The 24,677-nt window shown below is 44.8% G+C and overlaps 1 protein-coding gene across 1 annotated transcript in view; it reads right to left on the bottom strand.

The window, feature by feature from the left end:
* The window catches only part of C1H20orf194 (chromosome 1 C20orf194 homolog), a 794,595-nt gene that overhangs the window by 669,938 nt on the left and 99,980 nt on the right, over positions 1-24,677 (bottom strand). The window contains 1 exon segment of the mRNA XM_029594038.1: positions 1,030-1,126. Within this exon segment, the coding sequence (XP_029449898.1) occupies positions 1,030-1,126 (97 nt within the window).

Consider the following 24,677-nt stretch of genomic DNA (forward strand, 5'->3'; position numbering starts at 1 on the left):
GAAGCTCCAGCTTCGGGCAGAATCCCAACACAGAGATAGTCTCCAGCTGTGGGGGGAAAGGGCATCTGCCGTCACCGCCACGCTCAGCCTCCTGTACCCGCTGCATTTCAGCTGAACTAGCAGCTAAGTCCACATTGGGAAACCCAGCTACCAGACCAAGGCACACCTCTGAGGGACCACAGAAATCGCCTCAGAAATTCTCAACTGGGGGAGGGACCTTTAGGAATCACTGCAGGAGAGCAGAGCTTTCTTTTCCTGAATTTAGAATTTCAAATTTCTCCTTTCAAAAAGCTCAAAGCAATCCCCATAGGGAGATGCTCATCCATCATCTGCTGGAGATGGAGAATACTGGCAGGGTGGGGTCACTGCGGGGTTATTTATACTCTGACGTCTGCTTGCTCAGTCTCCTGTTGGCAGGTGAGCATAAATCCACTGGTCCCGAGTCCATCTGTCTACACACTAGGAAATACAAATTTGTGAAATTAATAAAAATTAAAAATTAAATGTGCTGCTTTAGATCTGAACATCAGGCAGTGGTTCGTGATTAGGTCTGATGGCACACTGGCTGGGAAATACCGGCCTAGGGAAAATGCTGGTTGAAATATGAGGTACTGAGGATGGGTATGGATGCTGTGGGGGAAGGAGGGAAGAGGAGAGTTATGAAGGTAGAAAGCAAAAGGGAATATACCAGTTGCAAGAGAGGCAGAAGAAAGGGGGTAGGCTGTCTAAAGTTTTTCCTTTCCCACCCATAAAACATGCTCTTAAGTTGCCATGCAATAAAACATTTTTTTGCCCTACCTCACAGGCCTACCGGTTACAAGTCTGTTAAAATTTGCTTTTACTAATCTTGTGTACCATAAATCTTCACTGACAAATACCCAGCATTTTTTCCACATGCCAGAGACTCAGGAAGCCATATCACAATAATGCCTACTACCACAAAAACTATTTAATGCTGTTAGAGTTTAACATAACATATGCCCAACAAAACTTACAAAATGCTGGATAATGCTGATTACTATTACCCACCCCGAGAGCTGTAAGGAATGCCAATTTGCGCACAATCTTGAACCATGTCCACAAAGCTAGCAACTTTAAATTCTTCTGCAGCTTCTTCATCTTCATACTGAAAAAGACAAGAAAATTTATTGAATATCAATATCTAATTGAACCTATGGAAATTAGGATTTGAGTAATAGCCAAAAGTACTTTTTTAAATTTGTTTTATATATGCACACAAACTGCATCAACTCAAATTGGGGCTGGAAAAGATTTTGCAATGAAGCACATAAAGGGTTATGCAACTTAAGTTGTGTTGTTACAGCAGCACTAGCTAAAATCTTAAATGATTCAGTTTGTTTTTAAAATCCTGATTCAATTTTCTTGTCATTGAGAAGATAGTAGTAGTAATAATAAGACTGTGAAGTTACAGAAGGCTGTCTCTCAGAGAACAAGTCCAAGCTCAGGAGGCTAGAGTGGCAGAACTGGAGGAGCTAAGGTAGACAAAGAGATATATAGATGGGACATAGTTGCCAAGCCCCAACTCCAGTGTGGCAGCTCTGGGGCTGCCTTGGAGAAGGAAGGTCTTCTGGTCAGAGAGCATCAACATAGTGTGGCAGGAAATGATCCTGCAGCAAGGAACCTGCTCTGCAGGAGATGCATCGTCCTCTCACACAGAGAATATGCCTCCCAAGGCTACTGCCCAGGGCGGAAGGGTTAGGTCAGCAGTCATAGTTGGAGGTTCGATTATTAGGAATAAAGATAGCTGGGTGGCTGGTGGGCGTGAGGATCACCTGGTAACATACTTATCGTTAATATATCTTATTACTCTTGCTATTGAATTACAGTTACTCCTATATTAGTTACTACTTCTTAGTTTCATGTATTTCTCTTTCCTTGTTAATACAGTTCCATGTAAATCGACATGATGTACATACGAATGCCGGTATATAAAAACCTTTAATTAAATAAAGAAACAAACATGCCTACCTAGCACAAAGGAGGTGGACTTCATGCGTCACCTAGGTAGACAGTGCTGGAAAGGAGCAGGCTGTCGTGGTACATGTGGGCACCAATTACATAGAAAATTGTGGGAGGGAGGTTCTGTAAGCCAAATTTAGGCTCTTAGGTAGAAAGCTGAAAACCAGAACCTCCAGGGTGGCATTCTCTGAAATGCTCCCTGTTTCACATGCAGGGCCCCAGAGGTAGACAGAGCTCTAGATCTCAAAGTGTGGATGAGACTATGGTGCAAGGAAGAGGGATTCAGTTTTTTAAGGAACTGGAGAACTTTTGGGGGAATGGGCAGTCTTTTCTGAAGGGATGGGTTCCACCTTAACCAGGGTGGAACCAGGCTGCTGGCGCTAACCTTTAAAAAGGAGATAGAGCAGATTTTAAACTACAACAAAGGGGAAAGCAGACAGTCGCTCGGCAGTGCATGGTTCAAAAGGAGCTATCTTCGAAGGATACTAATGAAGCATTAGAGTTAGGGCATTCCAACAGAGAGGTTCCAATAATAAGAAAATTATTCCATGTGCCTATAAGTAAAGAATCACCTGGGCTAAAATATTCCAAATTATCCCTGACAACTGAAAAGCAGAATGTTAATACAAACAAAAAACGCACACTGAAGTGTTTGCATGCTAATGCGAAAAGTTTAAGAAATAAGATGGGAGAGTTTGAGTGTATAGCACTGAATGATGACTGATTGGTATCTCAGAGACATGGTGGAAGATAACCAATGGGATTGTGCTACACCAGAGTACAAATTATATTGCAATGATAGAGAGGAAGAACTTGGTGGCAGGGTGGCACTTTATGTCTGGGATGGCATAGAGTCCAAAAGGATAAAGATTCTGCAAGAAACTAAATGCACAATCTAATCTTTATGTGTAGAAATCCCTTGAGTGTTAGGGAAGAGTATAGCAATAGGAGTATATTACCATCTACCTGGCCAAAATGATGAGACAGACAGTGAAATACTAAGAGAAATTAGGGACGCTAACCAAATTGGTAGTGAAGTAATAATGGGAGATTTCAATTACCCTGGTATTGATTGGGTAAATGTCACATCAGGACATGCTAGAGAGATAAAGTTCCTAAACTGAATAAATAATAATTTTATGGAGCAACTGGTTCAAAAACAGACAAGAGAGAGCAATTTTAGATATAATTCTCAGTGGAGACCAGGATCTGGTATGAGAGATAATGGTGGTGGGGGCCACTTGGCAATAGTGATCATAACATGATTAAATTTAAATCATGTTTGACAGGAAAGAGGACACTAAGTACATCCATGCCTCTCGCACTAAACTTTCAAAAAGGAAAACTTTGACAAAATGAGGAAAATAGTTTAAAAAAAAAAACTGAAAGGAGCAGCTACAAAGGTTAAGAGTGTGCAACAGGCATGGACATTGTTTAAAAATGGCACACAACACATAGGGAGTACATAAAGAAACAATCTCTAATAATTGAATGTACACAAATACACAGAGAAATGTATAAGAATTACAATACAATATTGTACAATAATGTTTATATCATATCTAATCAGTAAACATGTACACTATTAAAATTGTGTCTAACAATCACTCACCCATTCACACAATTAAAAACAAAATAACTCATGACACGGTATAATTCGTCACAGCGTTTATAATAAAGGAACACCTTTCTTCATAGAGCTTCCAATGTGTTCCAATTTGACCACTTATTATGTGTGTTGTAATCTCCAAAATTATTTTAGAGACGCTGTGAGTGCTGGTTTCTTGCACTCACACACCGCTGTTATTAAATTCCACAGCTACTTGATTTATACCCAAGGCGATCGCCCTTTAAATCTCCATCCACATCTATGGACATAGATGTTGATGGATCCCCATTTAATGTAAATTCACTGGAATTGATATCTCAACAGCATGTTCAGGATGTCCGTTTTGCTTTAACATTGACCAGTACTCCAACAGCTGTGGGTCAAGTTTCGGAAGTCCTGTTAAATGGGGAATTGAGAACCGAAGTAGGAAACGCCGAATTGAGAGTAAAAATTCCAGAGCCTATAGCTTTGAATTCAGAGGAAAAATTTAAACTATCGGGTGATCCAGAAGAGCCAGAGAATGTAACTTTAAGAGACATATGGAGAGTAGTCTCACGGACTGAGACTGCATTATCTGCAACTGTCTCCCAATTATCTGATTATTCTATAAAAGCCTCCAAATAATTTTTGGACTTGGAACACAGAGTTGCTGCAATTGAGGGCCAAATGGTTAATTCAAATCAGGTTACCACTAATATTCAATGTTATTATAATCTAATATTAAAGATAGTTTGCTCTTATATAATAGAATAGAACAGCTAGATAATGTAACGAGGCATAAAAACTTAAGGTTTGTGAATTTTCCCAACAACTAGATTTATATCCCCTGTGGAATTGCTTAAAAATGTATACTGGTGAAATTCTACAAATTTTTCATGTTAGAGAAATTATGCTTTTTAAATGTTATTATCTACTGGAATTTAAATCTTCTCAGAGTATTGAGGGGGGATATGATAAAAGCTATTATTTATGACAAGGTTATGTATCTGAGTTTCTTCAAGATTCTCAGGATATTATATCCAACAGAACTACGCTTTTGGTTACATTTGTAACAGATAATGATAAGGATTTAATATTTAAACAGTACTTTAAATTTAAATTTGTTGAATTTTGTGGGCAAAAAGTTTTTGTATACCCAGATGTCTCTCGTGAAACACAATATCGTAGAAGAATGTTTCTCATAGAAAGCATACGATTTCTCTTGGGGCTACTTTTATCCTAAAATTTCCCTATAAGTGTTTAGTAACCTATCAAGGGAAATCATACATGTTCCTTGATCCAACTCATTTGGAGACCTTTTTAAATGATAAATCTTTAGTGAATAATGAACACCTAGTTACTAGCAGGGAATAGTAGTCATAATATATATACAGCTGCCATGTTTAAGGATAATTTTCTTTGTTTTTGTAACTTGCCTCTGATATCCCCCTAGATGTGGACTTGTATTTTGCTTGTATATGGTGAATATCTTATAAAAAAATTTTATTGTGAAAGTATTTCTTGTATAAGCAAAATATGCCTTCTTTTTGTTTATGTAAATGATAAATGATCAATAAAGATATAATAAAAAAAAAACCACCATTTTAGAAGTGCAGCAAAGATGAATTCTAAGAAAGGTGGAAGGAAGGCCAAACAATTGCCAGCATTGTTAAAAAGTGAGGTGAAGGAGGTTATTTTAGCCAAAAGATCGTCATTCAAAAACTGAAAATAGGATAAAGCTTACGCATTGGCAAATTAAATCTAAGACATTGATAAGACAAGCTAAGAGAGAATTTGAAAAGAGGTTGGCCATAGAAATAAATACTCATAATAAAAACTTTTAAAAATATATCTGAAGCAGAAATCCTGTGAGGGAGTTGGTTGGACCGTTAGATGATCGAGGGGTTAAAGGTGCACTTAGGGAAGATAAGGCCATTGCAGAAAGACTAAATTAATTCTTTGCTTCAGTGTTTAATGAAGAGGATGTGGGGAAGATACCCATTCCAGAGACTTTTTCTAAGTGTAATAATTCAGATGAACTGAACCAAGTTATGGTGAACCTGGAAGATGTGGTAGGCGAGATTCACAAACTTAAGACTGGTAAATCACCTGGTCCAGATGGTATACACCCCAGGGATCTGAAAGAACTTAAAAATGAAATTTCAGACATATTAGTAAAAATTTGTAACCTATCATTAAAATTGTCCATTGTACCTGAAGACTGGAGGGTGGCCAATGTAATCCCAATATTTAAAAAGGGCTCCAGGGGAGATCCAGGAAACTATAGACCGGTGAGCCTAACTTCAGTGCCAGGAAAGATCGTAGTAACTGTTATAAAGAATAGAATCACAGAACATTTAGATAGACATGGTTTAATGGGTGTTGCGTCCGGTGCTAGACAGCTTTGCCCCGTTTGCCTCACCTTGTTCACAGCTCCTCCCACATCCCTAGGGAAAATGGCTGCTGCTGCGTCCACAAGCCGACCTCTCCGGCGTCCCCGGAACGGCTATGGTGCTGCCTCCCTCCATGCTCCTCCCAAGGGCATACTAGGGTGCGCGCGCACACGCCACCCACGTCTTTATTCCAGCATTGGCGAGAACCTCTGGGGCGTTCCCCTCTACTGAAGTCACGCCATCCAGGTATATAGCCTGTTCTAAGTTGCTAGCTCATTGAGTTAGCAAAGGATTTGTTTCGGCCGGTTCTAAGCTACTCTGCCACTTCCATGCTGCCGCTGGAAGCTCTCTCTCTGCCCTTTGGGGTATTGCTAACCTGGGTACCCACTTCTCGGGGACCCTCTGCTTTATTTCAGGTGCCTTACAGGGATCAGGTACTTGCTCCACGAGGGCCTGCTCTCCCTGCCTCGATGCCGCTAACTAACTTCTTCAACCTGGTGAAATTGCATACCAACAGCAACCATCTAGTGAGTAATCTAACCCTCAGTCTATCTCATCCACAGTACTACCTTGCTGGGAAACATGCACCGGAATTCCCCTATACCAATGGGGTGAGAAGGGTCCCCTCTGCCGAGGGTCCCGAGACTGCTACTTCCAGACTACCTCACTACTGCCACCTCTGGTGGTACACTACAAGCTATTTAATAAAAGAACTAAACTCTGTGTTTGTGCGTTTGCGTTTAGCCCAGTACTTTGGCGCCTCATGAGGCTCCTCTCCATGGGCGTGGTCATCTGCCACAGCACCCAAACATTGCTTAACCATAACAGATTGCTAACTCCATGGATTCGGTTCAGCTCACCGCACTGCATGCCATTCCAGGCCTGGCCTAGCAAATCTCAGAACAGAGTGCGTGGAGAGTTTGACTACTGTATTCAACTTGCTGCACACAGATGAATTAACACACCACCTCAAATAAAGAAGCTACACCACCAGAAGTGACAGTCAAGACTATTGTACCTCTATCTGCTCCTACACGTTTCTCAGGGGAGGTCTGGAGATGCAGAGGTTTTACTAATCAGTGTTGCATGCACTTCTCCCTGCAACCTAGCCATTTCCCCACAGCTTATGCCAAGACCACCTATATCTTGTCTTATCTGGACGGAAGAGCATTGACTTGGGCCTCTTCACTGTGGGAGCACAAGCATCCTATTCTACATGACACTTAAGGATTCCTTGAGCTATTCAAATCTGTTTTTGATGACCCTGCCCGGTATACCACTGCAGGACCTTCTTTGGTTCACCAGAAGCAAGGTAATAAACCGTTGGCTAACTTCGCTATCGAATTCAAGACACTGGTGTCTAAATTACATTGGGACCCCAAATGCCTGAGGACCCTCTTCTTTGAAGGACTGAACTCTCATCTGAAGGATGAGCTAGCTGCTCGTGAAATGCCTGAGAGTTTGGCTGAACTAGTGAAGTTGGCAACAAGGATTGATCGCCGACTTCGTGACAAGGTTCAAGAGTGCAAAACTCCCAGAAGACCCTTTCAGGGTGAAACTCTAGTTAAGTCCACACCCAGGCCTGTTCCTCCGGTTCCAGTTGATGGCGAAGAAGAACCAATGCAATTAGGCCACAGCCATCTGACAGCTAAAGAGAGAAGAACAAGGAAGAAACTGGGGCTGTGCATGTACTGTGGACAAGCTGGCCATGATGTTCAAACATGCCCTATATGTCCGAGAAACTGGAAGACCTAAGTCCTGAAGGAGGACTCTTCTTAGGTCTTACTGCCCCCTCTCATCCGCTCTCTCTTCCTGTATCCTTGATCTGCAGACCCTTGGAGTATCAGACTCTTGCCCTAGTGGACTCAGGAGCAGGAGGTAATTTCATTCTTCAAAAATTAGTGGAGCACTTGCGGATTCCTACTACCACTATGAAGTCTCCGCTATTCCTATTTTAATTCATGGAGAGCCCTTGCCGGGTGAAGTAACCCAGCTCACTGAACCAGTATGTCTGCGGAATGGTGCTCTCCATTCTGAAACTATCTCCTTCTTTGTTTTAGAAAAGGCCATGCACCCTATAAGTGCTGGGGTTACCATGGCTGCAGCAGCATATGCAGCAGTTCAATTGGGCTATGCTGGAGCTCTCAGGATGGGGCCCAGACTGTCATGGTAAATACCTGATGGGAGGTCGCTCCTATTCCCTGCATGCCAGCTACCCCAGTGATGCCGGGGTTGCCGCCTCAATATGCATCATTCCAAGATGTTTTTTCTAAAGAAGCTGCAGACGTACTACTGCCTCTCAGATCCCATGACTGCGCTATTAATCTGAAGCCGAACACTGAACCACCCAAGGGACAGGTGTACCCTCTCTCTGTGGCAGAGAATAAAGCCATGTCCGAATATATTCAGGAAAACCTTCAAAAAGCCTTCATAAGTCCTTCCAAGTCTCCGGCAGGTGCAGGCTTCTTCTTTGTGGGGAAGAAGGAAGGAACTTTACGTCCATGTATAAATTATAGAGGTCTGAATGAGAACTGTGAAAGACCATTACACCCGCTACCTCTCATCTCAGAGCTATTTGACAGACTACAAAGGAGCCTAGACCTTCTCCAAGCTTGATCTTAAAGGAGCCTACAACCTACTTCGCATTCCCTCAGGCGATGAATGGAAGACGGCCTTCAACACCCGAGACGGTCACCTTGAATATTTAGTGATGCCCTTTGGCCTGTGCAACACCCAGGCTGTCTTTCAAAATTTAATGAACAACATTTTCAGAGATCTCCTCTACAAATGTGTCATTTACTTAGATGACATCTTGATATTCTCTCAAGACATGACCACTCATCTAGAGGATGTCAAAGAGTGCTGTAAAGACTCCGTGAGAATCATCTATACACTAAGATATCTAAGTGCGAATTTCACAAAGAATCAGTGCCTTTCCTAGGCTACATATAGTTTCCAACCATGGGTTCCAAATGGATCCACAGAAGCTGGAGAGCATAAAGAATTTGGCTCAACCCACGGATATGAATGCTCTCAGACGTTTCTTAGTATTCATGAACTATTATAGGTCTTTCATCAAGAACTACTCCTCACTCACTGTTCAGCTTGCAGCTATGACGAAGAAAGGTGCCAATGTTGCTAATTGGTCTACGGAGGATATAGCTGCATTCCAGAAACTAAAAGACGCCTTCTTGAGCAAGCCGTGTCTCCGACAACCGGATCCCGCTAAGCCCTTCATCGTTGAGGTCGATGACTCAGACATTGGCGTAGGGGCCGTGCTAAGCCAAGCCGGTGATTCCAAGGCCTTACACCCATGCTCTTTCTTCTCTCGTCTCTTCTCTCCAGCAGAGAAAAATTACGGAATAGGAGATAAAGACTCCTGGCGATAAAGATGGCATTCGAGGAGTGGCACCCTTGCCTCGAAGGAGCGCAACATCAAGTCACAGTCTTTACAGACCATAAGAATTTGGAATACCTCCGCCACGCACAGCGCCTAAACTACAGGCAAGCGAGATGGTCTCTGTTTTTCAACAGATTCGACTTTGTGCTGAAATACTGCCCTGGAGATAAAAACATCAGAACTAATGCCTTATCTCGCTTATTCCTCTGAGGATATCCCAGAAAGCAAAATTGTATACCTTGTAATAGGTGTTATCCCAGGACAGCAGGATGTAGACCTCACATATGGGTGACATCAGCTGGAGCCCTGACACGGAAAAACTTCTGACAAAAGTTTCTAGAAAGTTTTGGCTGGTAGACTGAGCATGCCCAGCATGCCATGATACTCTCAGCCACAGGGGTCTCCCTTCAGTCTCGTTTGTAGCATTATGCGTGAGCTAAACAAATAAAATAATAAATCGTAAGCGAACCCAACTCCGCGGGGGTGGCGGGTGGTTTCTGTGAGGACTACATCCTGCTGTCCTGGGAAAACACCTATTACAAGGTAAGCAATTTTGCTTTATCCCAGGACAGCAGGATGTAGTCCTCACATATGGGTGACGTCACTGAACGGAGCCCAGGCGGGAAAGCTTTCTGTCAAAGTTTCTAGAAACTTTCGACTGGCCCTGTGAGGCCACTGAGCATGCCCAGCATGCTATGATATTCTCTGCCACAGGTGTCTCTCTTCAGTCTGTTATATAGCATAAGAGTTAGCAAAATAAAATAATGAAAGTCTGAGGCCCAACTCCGCGGGGTGGCGGGTGGGTTCTGTGAGGACTACATCCTGCTGTCCTGGGATAACACCTATTACAAGGTAAGCAATTTTGCTTTATCCCAGGACAAGCAGGATGCTAGTCATCACATATGGGTGAATAGCGAGCTAGAGGCTGAGTCATGTTGTATTGAGGCAACAGTGAAGTATTGTTGTTGAAATGAGTCAGCCGAAGATCACAGAACATTGGATATAGAAGGAGCTGGGATTAAACTGGAAACAAGTTCTTTAAGACAGATTGTCCATAGGCTGAATCTTGTCTTCCTTCTTTGTCCAAGCAGTAGTGGGCTGCAAACGTGTGAAGAGAACTCCATGTTGCTGCTTTGGATATGTCTAGGATTGGCACTGAACGAAAATGTGCTACTGAAGTTGACATTGCTCTTACTGAATGTGCCTTTACTCGCCCTTGAAGAGGAAGGCCCGCTTGTTCATAGCAGAACTCTATGCAATCTGCTATCCAATTGGATAGGGTATGTTTACCCACTGCTTTACCCGGTTTGTTTGGATCATAAGAAACAAAAAGCTGAGTGGATTTTCTGTGGAGTGCAGTACGATTTAAGTAGAAAGCAAGTGTACGCTTACAGTCCAGGGTGTGTAAGGCTGTTTCTCCTGGATGGGAATGAGGCCTTGGAAAAAATGTGGGTAAATTTATGGATTGGTTCAAGTGGAATTCCGTAACTACCTTGGGAAGGAATTTTGGATGTGTATGGAGAACCACTCTGTCATGTAGGAATTTTGTATAAAGTTCGTATGTGACAAGTGCTTGTAACTCACTAACCCTTCTAGCTGAGGTAATGGCTATGAGGAAGATAGTCTTCCATGTGAGAAATTTAAGATTACAAGAGTCAACGGGTTCGAAAGGAGAGCACATGAGTCTTGTTAGTACCAAATTCAGGTCCCAGCTTGGGACGGGTTTTCGAATTGGTGGGTTAAGGTGAGTTAGACCTCTCATAAATCTACTTATGAGAGGATGAGTGGATATAGGTGCATCTCCTATCTTGTTATGGTAAGCAGAGATTGCACTTAAATGTACTCTTACAGAGGAAGTCTGGAGAGCAGATTCCGAAAGATGGTATAAGTATTCCAGTAGAGAAGCTGTGGGGCAAGTGAAAGGATTTATATCTTTTGCTGAGCACCAGAAAGTGAATCTCTTCCATTTAGAAGAATAGTTCTTTCTTGTGGAAGGTTTACGTGAAGCTATAAGCACTTGAGATATGAGAGATGAAAGATTGAGTGGTTGTAATATCAAGCTTTCAACATCCATGCTGTCAGGGATAGGGACTGAAGGTTGGGATTTCGTAACCGGCCCTGATCCTGAGTTATGAGAGTGGGAGCTACTCCTAGGCGAATTGGATCCCTGACTGAGAGGTCTAGCAGTGTGGGGAACCATACTTGTCGAGGCCAATACGGGGCTATGAGTATCATGGACCCCTTGTCCTGTTGTAGCTTCACTAGAGTTTTGGTTATGAGTGGTATCAGAGGATACACGTATAGAAGGCCTGAGTTCCAAGGGCGAGCAAAGGCGTCCTTGGCTGGCTGTTGTTTCTCTCTGTGCAGGGCGCAGAACTTGTCCACTTTGTGATTCAGGTGTGATGCAAAGAGGTCTATTGTTAGTTGCCACCAACGTTGAAATATCCTGGTCGCTACTGAGGGATCCAGGGACCATTCATGCGGTTGGAACTGACGACTGAGTCGATCTGCCACTATGTTGTGAATGCCTGCCAGATAAGTGGCCCGAAGAAACATTGAGTGTGTCAGGGCCCAGTTCCAATCTGTGCGGCTTCTTGACAAAGTAGATAGGAGCCCATACCTCCCTGTTTGTTGATGTACCACATGGCTACTGTGTTGTCCGTTTGGATCAGAACAGTCTTGTGTGAAAGGCAGTCCTTGAACGCATGCAGCGCATAACGTCTAGCTCGAAGTTCCAGGAAATTGTTTTGAAATGTTGCTTCGAGTTTTGTCCAAGTACCCTGGGTTTGGAGATTGTTTATGTGAGCTCCCCAACCTAAGGTGGATGCATCTATAGTTAAAGTTATCTGTGGGAATGGTTGCTGGAAGGGTAGGCCCTTGTGCAAGTTGTCCTTGCTCACCCACCAAAGTAGAGATTATCTTAACTGGTTGGTCACTTGAATTGGAGAGGACAGTGATTGAATGGCTTGGATCCATTGTGATCTTAAAGTCCATTGGGTTACCCTCATGGCTAGCCTTGCCATAGGAGTGATGTGATCTGTGGAGGCCATGTGGCCTAGTAAGGTTAGAAACTGATGAGCTGTTGCTTGTTTCTTTGAGTGTAATGAGTTTGCCAACTGGGAAAGTGTGTCTGCCCGATCCTCGGGTAGAAAAGCTTTTGAAAGTATGGTGTTCAATTCTGCTCCTATGAATTGAAGCAGGTGAGACGGAATGAGATGGGAATTTTGATAATTGGTGAGAAAGCCCATGGAGTGAAGTAGAGCAATTGCTCGACTGAGAAGCCAGAGCTCCTTGTTGAGATTGACTTCTGATGAGCCAGTCGTTTAGATAAGGAAAAACATGGACACTTTCTTTGTGTAAGTGTGCTGCTATTACTGCCAGGCATTTTGTGAACACTCTGGGAGCTGATGCAAGTCGGAATGGTAGTACTCTGTACTGGAAATGTTGATGACCCACCACGAAGCGCAGGTACTTGCGATGAGGAGGGAATATTGGAATGTGAGCGTAAGCGTCTTGAAGATCCAGAGAACAAAGCCAATCTCCTTTTTGAAGAAGTGGAAGCATGGTGCCTAGAGAAACCATCCTGAACTTTTCTTTCTTCAGAAATTTGTTGAGATTTCTGAGGTCTAGGATGGGACATAGGCCTCCGGTTTTCTTTGGAATGGTGAGTCCGGGGCACCGGCTCTACAGCTCTGGCTCTCAGAAGGGTGGATAATTCTACTCGTAGATGGATTATGTGATTTTCGCTTAATGGAAAATGTTTTGGAGGAGAATCTCTTGGAATTGAGACAAAATTGAGTTGGTATCCTTGAGATATTATTGCGAGTACCCATTGGTCTGTTATTTGTAACCAATGATTGTAGAAGGAGGATTCTTGGCCTCCTACCAGAAGATCTGGTTGAGGATTGAAGAGATGGCCTTGGTCTCTGGGAAAACCCTCAAAAGCATGCAGCCGGTCCAGTCTGTGGTGGAGATTGAGGCCTAGCCGCCCTAGGTTGTCTGGGCTGAGCTCTTTGCTGCAGCCTAGTAGATCTGCCCCTTGATGCTGGAGGGTAATAACGCCTCTGTCGACGGAACGGACGTCTAGATTCTTTTCTTGGAGGCAGACGAGATGACTGGGTAGCAGAATCCTGTGGAATTAACGAAAGCTGTCGCAGGGTTTCTGTGTGCTCTTTTAATTGTGGAACCGCATCTTGCACCTTGGAACCAAAAAGGTTGTCACCAAGACATGGTAAGTCAACTAATGTTTCCTGGACTTCAGGCCTGAGGTCCGAGGCTTTAAGCCATGCCCAACGTCTCACACTTATACCAGAGGCCATTACTCTGGAGGCTGTTTCAAACCCATCATAAGCAGCTCGGACTTCGTGCTTGCCAGCTTCAAGTCCTTTGTGAATAATTGCTTGGGCTGCTTCTTGATATTGCTGTAGTAATGATGTTGTAAAATCTTGCATCTGTGTCCACAGATTTCTTTGATATTGAGTCATGTATAATTGATAAGATGAAATTCTGGTATTTAACATGGCTCCTTGATAAATTTTTGTTCCCAGGGAATCCAAGAATATACGATCCTTTCCTGGGGGAGGGGAGGAACACAGCCTTATCCTTTTTTACTTCTTTTGTGCGGATTCCACAACCACAGATTGGTGTGGAAGCTGTGCCTTTTGGTAGCCAGGAACAGACTGTACCAAATAAGTAGTGTCCATTCTTTTATTGACAGCAGGTACCGAGCATGGGTGCTCCCAAATTCGATGCTATAAGTCCAGGAGGACTTCATGGACAGGTATGGCTACTACTTGTTTTGGAGGGTCCACAAATTGGAGAATCTCCAATGTTTATTGCCTAGAATCTTCCTCCGTTACCAAGGTGAAGTGTATGATGTCCGCCATATCCTGGACAAAATACATAAAGGATAAATCTTCCAGTGGAGATTTCTTCCTTTGGTCTGGAGGTGAAGGATCTGACAAATTCTTCAGAGGAAGTGTCTGTATGCCCATCATCCCAAGTATCGTATGGATCTTCCTGATGTGGAGATATCAGAGAAGATCTAGGTGGACGAGGAAGTCCTGAAGGACCTGGTTGCGGATCATCGATGGGTATCCGTCCAGGAATCTCTTATTGTCGCTTGGGTGGAAGAGCACAGACTACTTCATCAAACCTCTTCATGAGAAGTTGGTACAGCGCAACTTCAGGATGCCCTGGAGCCCCAGGTGACATCGGCATCGGGTCTGGTATCGGCGATGGAGTCGGCGTTGGCATCGATGGTAGTCTCGGCATCGACTTAGGTTGTTGTGCCGGCATCGGTGCAGGCACCGGCATAGACTAGGTTGTCGGCATTGGTGGAGGCACCGGAATCGACATCTGTTCTTTTAAGGCCTGGAGCACCGCTTGATGGATGAAATCAGACAATTCCTGCGGAACAGCTGGTGCAGGCAAAGCAGCTGTACGCGGTGGAGGTGTCGATGGTCCTTCCACAGAGCTCTGTGGAGGTTCGACAACTGCTGCATGTCCATAGGGTGAAGGCCCTGGTGTCGAAGGTACCGGTGTTTAAGAACATAAGAAAATGCCATACTGGGTCAGACCAAGGGTCCATCAAGCCCAGCATCCTGTTTCCAACAGTGGCCAATCCAGGCCATAAGAACCTGGCAAGTACCCAAAAAAAGTCTATTCCATGTTACCGTTGCTAGTAATAGCGGTGGTTATTAACTAAGTCAACTTAATTAATAGCAGGTAATGGACATCTCCTCCAAGAACTTATCCAATCCTATTTTAAACACAGCTATACTAACTGCACTAACCACATCCTCTGGCAACAAATTCCAGCGTTTAATTGTGCGTCGAGTAAAAAAGAACTTTCTCTGATTAGTTTTAAATGTGCCCCATGCTAACTTCATGGAGTGCCCCCTGGTCTTTCTACTATCCGAAAGAGTAAATAACCGATTCACATCTACCTGTTCTAGACTTCTCATGATTTTAAACACCTCTATCATATCCCCCCTCAGCCGTCTCTTCTCCAAGCTGAAAAGTCCTAACCTCTTGAGTCTTTCCTCATAGGGGAGCTGTTCCATTCCCTTTATCATTTTGGTCACCCTTCTCTGTACCTTCTCCATCGCAATTATATCTTTTTTGAGATGCGGCGACCAGAATTGTACACAGTATTCAAGGTGCGGTCTCACCATGGAGCGATACAGAGGCATTATGACATTTTCCGTTTTATTCACCATTCCCTTTCTAATACTTTCCAACATTCTGTTTGCTTTTTTGACTGCTGCAGCACACTGAACTGACGATATCAATGTGTTATCCACCATGACGCCTAGATCTCTTTCTTGGGTTGTAGCACCTAATATGGAACCCAACATTGCGTAATTATAGAATGGGTTATTTTTCCCTATATGCATCACCTTGCACTTATCCACATTAAATTTCATCTGCCATTTGGATGCCCAATTTTCCTGAATTCTTGGCCGTTTTGCAGTCGGTTCCTCCAGAGAGAGAAGCGCCGCAGGTGTCTATGTGTGTCTATGTCGATGACTGTGCTTCCAGCGGTGTTCGATCACTGACTTAGTCAATGCTATCGATGACGTTGGCGATGGATGGTCCCCAGACCCTTCCGGATGAAGTTTTCTCAAAATTATGCGTTTTGAGCCTCTGGCCGGAGACGATTTAGTCGATGTAGAGGAAGATAGCAAAATTTGTAGATGGAATAAATGCTCCATCTTCTCTTGGCAGGCCTTTCTTCCTTTCGGAGTCATTTCTGCACATTTAGGGCAGGTTGTGACATGTTTTTCCCTCAAAGCACACACTCAAGATGTGGGTCCTGTAATGGACATTGTCAGATTACAGATGGGACATTTTTTAAATCCCGTAGCCATTTTATGTTCAAACAATTTTTTATTAAATTTCAATAAAACCGACTTACAAACGTCTGGGTTCGGGTTGAATCTGCCACCGAACCCAGCAATAAACAACAGTAGTCATACAACCCGAGGCACAGAAACACGGTATGTGCTACGAATCGAGATCTTGGACACCGCTCCATAACAATAACGCAAGGTCTGGGCAGTCAGAGTAAATTCTCCATCAGCGGTCCAACGAGCAGCAAGTATGTCGAAGAAATCCAGAGAACTACCTTTAGTTAATAGACGATAATACTGGGAAATAGAGGGCGCTCGAGACTGGGTGAGGAGCATGGCAGCTTCCAGGGTCTGAAATGTTCTACATTGGAGAAAAGCAGGAGGCAAAGAGCGCAAATAATGATCAATCTGCAAGTAAAAAAATACTTCCTTACGACTGATATCATATCGCTCCCGGAACTCATCCCACTTAAGTCTGTGGCCATCTTCATGAAAAAAGTGACCCATATAAGTGATGCCCTTGGCTCTCCACGTATGAAAGATCTGAGAGTGGGTGCCCGGGGTGAACTCAGGATTCCCCAGGACCGGCAGTAAAAAGGCACATATACGGGGCAATCGTAGGTGCTTGGTAAGGGTTATCCAGGCCTTCCTAATTGGAGATATGTTGACAGATTGGGCAAAAACAGAGGGCATATGCCGGCTTTCGGCCTGTATGGTATAAGTGAAAGTGATTGGAGACATTATAGCCGAATCGGCATCCAGACATGTATAAGCAGCTTGTCCCATAATCCAATCTCGAATAATTCGAATATTACAAGCTAAATTATATAAGTGGAGATCCGGGACTCCCAGGCCCCCCTCGCCCCATTTTCTCTGTAACCATGTAAGGGGTAAGCGCGCCTGTCCCCCTCTCCATAGAAACCTGCGTAGAACGCGGTCCAGGGACTGCTTATCAGCCCGCCTAAGGGAAATAGGCAAATTCTGCATAAGATAAAGCCACTTAGGCAACACCACCATTTTATACAAATTCACCCGGCCACTCAGGGAGAGAGGGAGGGATTCCCACCGGTGTAAGAGCTCCTGCGTTTGGCGGAGGAGCGGGGCCACATTCACCGAATAGACCCGAGCCGGGTTGTCTGGAATATGGATCCCCAAGTAACGAAATTCCCCCAAGGCCCACTGCAGAGGGAAGGTCCCCAACCAACTATCCCGGAAAGTGGGAGGATAGGGCAACGCCATTGACTTCCCCCAATTAATCTGATAACCTGAGAAATCCCCAAAGGCGCCCATTATCTCCAAAAGAAGAGGGAGTGAGGTCTGCGGCGAGGTAAGATAGACCAAAAGATCATCAGCAAACGCTGCACATTTGAATATTCAATCTTGCAATCTAACGACCCGTATGCCAGACGTGTCCTGAATGGTCAAAAGCAAGGGTTCCAATTGTAAAATAAATAACAAAGGGGAAAGGGGGCAGCCCTGACGGGCTACCACGCTGGATAAGAAAGGGTGGCGAACGTTCCCCATTAACTAAGATGGAGGCCTGCGGGGTCGCATATAACAAAGATACCGCCTGCAGAAAAAACCCTTCAAATCCCATAGTCCGCAAAATAGTAAATAGATACGGCCACTCCACCCGGTCAAACGCCTTCTCTGCATCAAAGCTCACAACCAAGTAAGGGACCTGTGTGTTATGACCAATTTCCATTGCCGTAAGCAGGCGCCGAATATTAGTAAGGACATAGCGTTTCCGAACAAAGCCCACCTGATGATCCCCCACAAGTCAGGTAGAATCCTGGCAAGCCTATCAGCAAGAATTTTCGCCAAGATCTTCTGATCGCAGTTCAATAAAGATATTGGGCGGTACGAATCCACCTTCTGCGCATCTTTCCCAGGCTTCACAATCAGCGTAATATGAGCAGCATTCTCCTGTACCGGAAAATGACCTTTAGTAATCAAGTCCATAAAAAAGGCCTTCATGGGGGCACAGACTTGATCTATAATACACCGATAAAATTCTGCAGTAAAGCCATCCGGACCGGGGGCCTTTAGCAGTCTAGTCTGCATGATCCCCCCGCGAATTTCAAGATCCGTGAGAGGGCCATTAAGCGCCAGCCGCTGTTCAGGCGTGAGAATCGGCAAGGACAAGGATGCACAAAACTGAGCACACTTCTCCTCAGACCAGGTACCTGCACTATATAACTGAGTATAATAATCACAAAAAAGACGTAAAATAGTGGTGGTATTAGTTTCAACGTGACCAGATGGATTCTTTAATCCAGTCACATACCGGGTGCCGCGAGACGTATGAATCAAATGGGACATCAATTTCCCAGCCTTATTACCATAGCGGTATAATTGATACTGATAGTATAAGATACTTTTCTTAGCACGGGCATGCAATACGGTATTCAAAGCACACTGAAGAGAGTAGTATTGGTCACGCAGAGGCCCCGTATTGGATCGCAACAGCTGTCGCTTAACACTACGCATCTGATTTGTCAACTGAATAATTTGGCCATTAATAGACTTTCGCCTATGGGCCAGGTATGAAATAATATCACCCCGCAACACAGCCTTAGCCGCATACCAATACAATGAGGGATCATCTTTGTGCTCCTGATTAAGGGTATCATAATCAGCCCATTTATCGAGCAAATATTTTTGAAAAGCGGGATCCGTAGCCAAAAAATACGGGAAGCGCCAGTTCCTAGTCCGCCCCCCCGGTGGGGCAAGCTGCAGATCCACCCACACCAGAGCATGGTCCGATATAACAACTCCCTCAATTCCAGCTTCACTGACCATATGAAAAGCATGGCTACTAAGCAGAATATAATCAATGCGGGCATAGGACGCATGAGCCCTCGACAAATGAGTGAACTCCTTAACTCCGGGGTTAAGTAGACGCCAAACATCCACAACTTGTAGCGCTGTTTCCAACATCGCTGGGCCCTTACCCATTCCCGTTTCTCGTCTGGTTACCCGTGAGGCATCCACCTGGGGTTCCGGATGGTATTAAAATCCCCCCCAAGGACTAGAATGTCATTCAAATGAGACAGAAGATGATTATAAATAGTCTGGAAGAACCGAGCATTATAGGTATTAGGGGCATATACATTGCAAAAAATCATGCGCCTATGGTATAATTCAGCGGCCACAATAATAAAGCGGCCGTCCGGGTCTTTAATCTCTTGGATAACCCTAATGGGCAACTGTTTATGAAAAAGAATTGCGACTCCAGCAGAATTAGTGGAGGCCGAAGCAAACATCACCTGTCCCACCCAATGCTTACAAAGTTTGCGATGTTCATCATCAGTAAGATGAGTTTCCTGTAAAAAACCAACAGCAATCCCCTTCTTATTCAAATGGGACAGTATTTTAGTACGTTTGATGGGAGAATGTATCCCGCTCACATTCCAAGAAACTATACGAGTTAAATTACTAGAGGTGGAGAAAACAATTGACCTCGTGCAGGTGAAGTAAAAACAGTATACAGGTCTGAGCCCTCCCAGCCGGAGCCCAGACCTGAGACAACCCTACAGAGACAGCAGGAACAAAATAAGCAGGAGCCATATCTGAATTGGACCATAATAAATTCCAAGCACAAAAAATCCCAACACCCCCCTCATCCCCAGTTACCCCATCCCCCCCCCATAACCCTTATCCCCATATGCAACCCTATCCTTGGAAACACAACACCCATAAGATGCTACTATCTTGGGTCTTTTGTAAGGAGAGATCACGTGGCTTCTTCCCCGTGCGAGTGAGTTCCTATCCCTGTCGTCCCTCTTCCCTCCCCCCCCCCCACCCCCCAGCAAAATGAATACAGCAAATTTGACACCTAAATAGAAAGGAATACAGTGATCTCAGAAGGCCATCATGTACACGCCAGGGTGCCCTATTCCCCGAGAACAACCCCCCGAGCTGGGGATCGAGCTGGGGCCCATCCCACAGCCCCCTCCCCCACCCAGCATGGGAAGGAGCCCTGAAGGAAGAGGGGGAACGAGCACCAGGTGGTGGGATCACGCCAAGAACCCACCGAAAAAAAACAAAAAACCTAAGAACCATTGCATCCGCCTCAGCGAGAGAGAGTACAGATCACCCTCTGCCATGACAGTTCAGCAAACCTCCCGCATGCATAGTATCCCAAATGGCCAGGCGCCAGTTTAGAAACCCCGTGCAGTCATGGTGAGCACCCAACATTAGCAGATGTGAGAGAAAGAGGAAAAAAAAAAAAAAAAAGAGAAGAAAAATATACCGAACGAGAAAGAAAAAAAAAAAGAAAAGAAAAAAAGAATAAAAAGAGAAATAAAAAAGGGGAAGGGAAAAAAAATATATGAATAAAAAAATGAAAAAGAAGGGAAAAGAAGGAAGCAAGAGAGAAAAAGGAGAAAGGAAAAAAAATATATAAAGAAAGGAAAAAATAAATACAGGACCTTGTAAATAGAAGATCCCAACCCCCCAACGGGCGCAAGAAGACCAAGGTCCACAATACCGTCCAAATTCGGGGTAAAACATGTACTAGGGCAATTGTCAGCCTCGAAGGGAAGTCCAGTTACTCCATGCAGGTTCTTGCGACGAGCACGCCACGAATGCAAGGTGTAGCAGGTTGAAGGAGGAGGCAGTGCACCGCTAGCCGCCATTTACAAGTTCGTACCTTCTTCCCACATGCTCACCGGGCCATAATAAAAAAAAACATGGCGGCACTATGTACGAGCAGCAGGGTGGGGTATTCCAGTACAAACAGAAGGAAGAAAAAATAAAATGAAAAAACATCAATAAAAAAGGGAAAAAAGAGAGAAAAAAAAAGAGAAAAAATTAAGGACAACATAAGAAAGAATTTAATGAGGAATGAAAAAAATAAAGAAAGGAGAACAAAGCTAAAAATAAGAATCCGCTGAGAACACAGTCAGGCTAGGACTACCCGGGAGATATGATAAAATAAAAAAAACAAAAAAAGACAGCCAAGGCAACAGGTGTAGGCAGCCGTTGCCACTCAGGGCGCGGCAACAGCCGAACTTCGTTGCTCCGTTCAAAGGGCTAACCAAGAAGAGCTGAGACATAAATCCCCAGGGCTCAATCAGGCCACATACGGTGCCGCCGTCGTGCCCAGCGAGGGTCAGCAGCGTAAAGGAGGCCCGTCTCTCATCAAACCTTTAGCCACCGCAGAACAGGCCCCTCTCAACGCGATCCCTGAGTCGCCTGGCTTGTCGCTTGCTGACCCTCCACGTAGGCCTTAGCTTGTTCCGGCGATTCAAACCACTTCGCTCCATCCGATGTCGCCACGCGCAGCCTCGCAGGATAGATGAGGGTCGCCCGATGACCCATATTAATGAGTTGTGAGCAATAGGGAGCCATGGCACGGCGACGCTGGGAGACCTCAGCCGAAAAATCTTGGAATAATAGGACCTTATGACCATCAATCGTAAGACTGCGGCCCCCTCGCAAGGCTCGAAGGATTTCCATTTTATGGGCATAATTTAACAGTTTGGCAATCACAGGCCGCGGGCGAACGGTGTCTATCAACCTCTGCCCCAAATGGTGCGCTCTTTCCACACGGAGCGGGCCATTGGTAGCAGTAAGGTGTAATTGCTCCAGGAGCCATTTTTCAAGGTAAGCCGGGTGCTCGGAATCTTTAATAGACTCCGGCATACCAATTAAGCGAATATTGGATCTTCTAGATCTAATTCTAACTCTTCAAGCCTCTGGGCCTGCTTAGTGGTAGTAGCCTGTAACGCCGCGATGTCACGTTTCGCCGTCACAAGGTCATCCTGGGCCTCCGAGACTCGCAACTCCAACTCCAGCAGCCTCGGTTCATAGCCATTTATCGCCTGCTTCAGCTCCGCCAGCTGCTCTGCGATGAGTTTAAGTTCGGGGCCCAGCACAGCCGACATCGCCGTCTTGAGTTGCTCTAGGTCAGTGCCCGAGCCCTGCGATCCCGGCGGTGGGCGATCTGGCGAAGATGGCGGATCAGGCCCACGAGACTTCTCCCGTTCTATATCCTTTCGGATCGTCCGAGACGCCATTCCGCGGTAAGGTACAGGCACAGCACATAGACACGAATAGTGAGGGAAAAAAAGGATGGTGTCGAATAAATTAGAGCTAGGGGATGGTGGTAGATCGGGAATCGGGGCCCGGAGCTAAGGCTCCCACATCCGCTTTCCCCGCTAGCTCACGTGATCTCTCCTCCCGTAGCCATTTTAATGTCAACAGCGGTCGATGAAATGAGGAGAAAGTGTGAGGAAAAAAGTTTTACTTAGAGAGTAAAAACGAGACAATTACTCACCAGCTGGTGGAAACCTGAGAGATCCCATGTGGGAGAATATGAATGAGAAAAAAGTGACTTTTAGTCAGCAAAACACTGAGAAAAATCGCAAGGCTCCTGCTCCACGATGCCTACAGCTGCGCGGAAAAACGAAGACTGAAGTGAGACACCTGTGGCAGAGAAGATCATGGCATGCTGGGCATGCTCAGTGGCCTCACAGGACCAGTCAAAAGTTTCTAGAAACTTTGACAGAAAGTTTTCCGCAATAGGGCTTCATCAATGATGTCACCCATATGTGAGGACTAGCATCCTGCTTGTCCTGGGATAATGACCTCTATGCCTAGTATTGTTTGATTTAGTAAATACCGTATTTTTCGCTCCATAAGACACTTTTTTCCCCCAAAATGTGGGGGGAAAATGTCTGTGCGTCTTATGGAGCAAATATAAAAAAAATTAAAAATCTAACAAAACCCCCGCCCCCTCCTGACCCCCCCAGACCTTCCAAATTAATTTACTACAACCCCTCACCCTCCTGAACCCCCCAAGACCTGCCATAAGTCCCTGGTGGTCCAGCGGGGGTCCAGGAGCGGTCCGGGAGCGATCTCCTGGACTTGGGCCGTCGGCTGCCAGCAATCAAAATGGCGCCGACGGCCCTTTGCCCTTACTATGTCACTGGGGTCACCAGTGACATAGTAAGGGCAAAGGGCCGTCGGCGCCATTTTGATTGCTGGCAGCCGACGGCCCAAGTCCAGGAGATCGCTCCCGGACCGCTCCTGGACCCCCGCTGGACCACCAGGGACTTTTGGCAGGACTTGGGGGGGAGGGGGGTCAGTAGGGTGGAGGGCTGTAGTAAATTAATTTCGAAGATCTTGGGGAGGGGTCAGGATGGTGGGGGTTTTAATTAATTTGGCAGGTCTTTGGGGGGGTCAGGAGGGTGGGGGTTGTTAATTTAAAAAAGTGTTGGGATGTTTTGTTTTTTTTTGGGGGGGGGGGGGGGGGGTGGTTTCCCTCAGAATTAGAAAGACGAAAGTTTTCTGATCTGGGGAATGGATCGAAATGGCCCTCCCCAGACCCGAAAACAAAATGGGAAGAAAAAAAAAAATGTCATGCACTCCCCTAATTTGCTCCATAAGACGCACAGACGCCCGGGGACAGAGCCGGTTTAGCACAAATTTTTTTTTTTTTTTTTAATTTTCCCCCTCTGAATCCTAGGTGTTTCTTATGGCCAGGTGCGTCTTATGGAGCGAAAAATACGGTAACTCTTCTCTATTAACTTGTTCTACACCATTCATGATTTTATAAACCTCTATCATATTCCCTTTCAGTTGTCTCTGAAAAGGGAATATGAATGAAAAGTCAAGCTGAAAAGTCCTAACCCATTCATAAGATAGCAGTTCCATCCACTTTATCATTTCTCTTGCGTCTCTGCACGCTCTCTAATACTACTATATCTTTTTTGAGATATGACCAAAACTGTACACAATGCTCAAGGGACAGTCACACCATGGATCAATATAAAATCATTATTTTCTTTCCTATTTTATTTTCTATTTGGATTTTTGTCACTGGGGCACACTGAGCTGATAATTTCAATATGACTTCCACAAAAACACAGATATTTCTGCCAACTGTTGACTCACAATACAAAAGGCAGCATTGCATTTGTCCACATTATATTTCATCTGCCATTTAGATGCCCAGTCTCCCAGACTCACAAGATCCTTTCCTACATGCCCTCACATGTCTAATACTTCCAACAGGCCTTGCCCCCCAAAAATAGCAAGCCATCAGTCCAGCCACACCATGCAAAACAAAGCTGACCAGCAGACTAACTGAAGGAGAAAGCAGCTACATTTACTTTTAAACATATCCATTAGGCTAATTCAGAAAAGAATAAATAAGAGCAAGACAGAATAATAGACCTGTGAATCTGAAGAATATTGATGATGTAGAGATTCCTGTACTGGCTTTGTTTCCAAAAACAATTTTATATTTTAACACTTTGCTAATAGTCAAGTTAATATTTACAGGCAGATTTTAAATCACATGCACATGTAAATCCTGGGGTTTACATGCGTGGCCGGGCTTTACACGCACCAGGCCAATTTTCAAACAGGCTCGGCCATGCGCTTAAACCCCGGTACGCGAATAAGTGCTGGGCCCAGGGAAAGGGGTGGGGAGGGGGGGGGGGGGCGGGCCT

The sequence above is a fragment of the Rhinatrema bivittatum genome, chromosome 1 (genome assembly GCF_901001135.1).
Source record: "Rhinatrema bivittatum chromosome 1, aRhiBiv1.1, whole genome shotgun sequence".
Classification (NCBI taxonomy): domain Eukaryota; kingdom Metazoa; phylum Chordata; class Amphibia; order Gymnophiona; family Rhinatrematidae; genus Rhinatrema; species Rhinatrema bivittatum.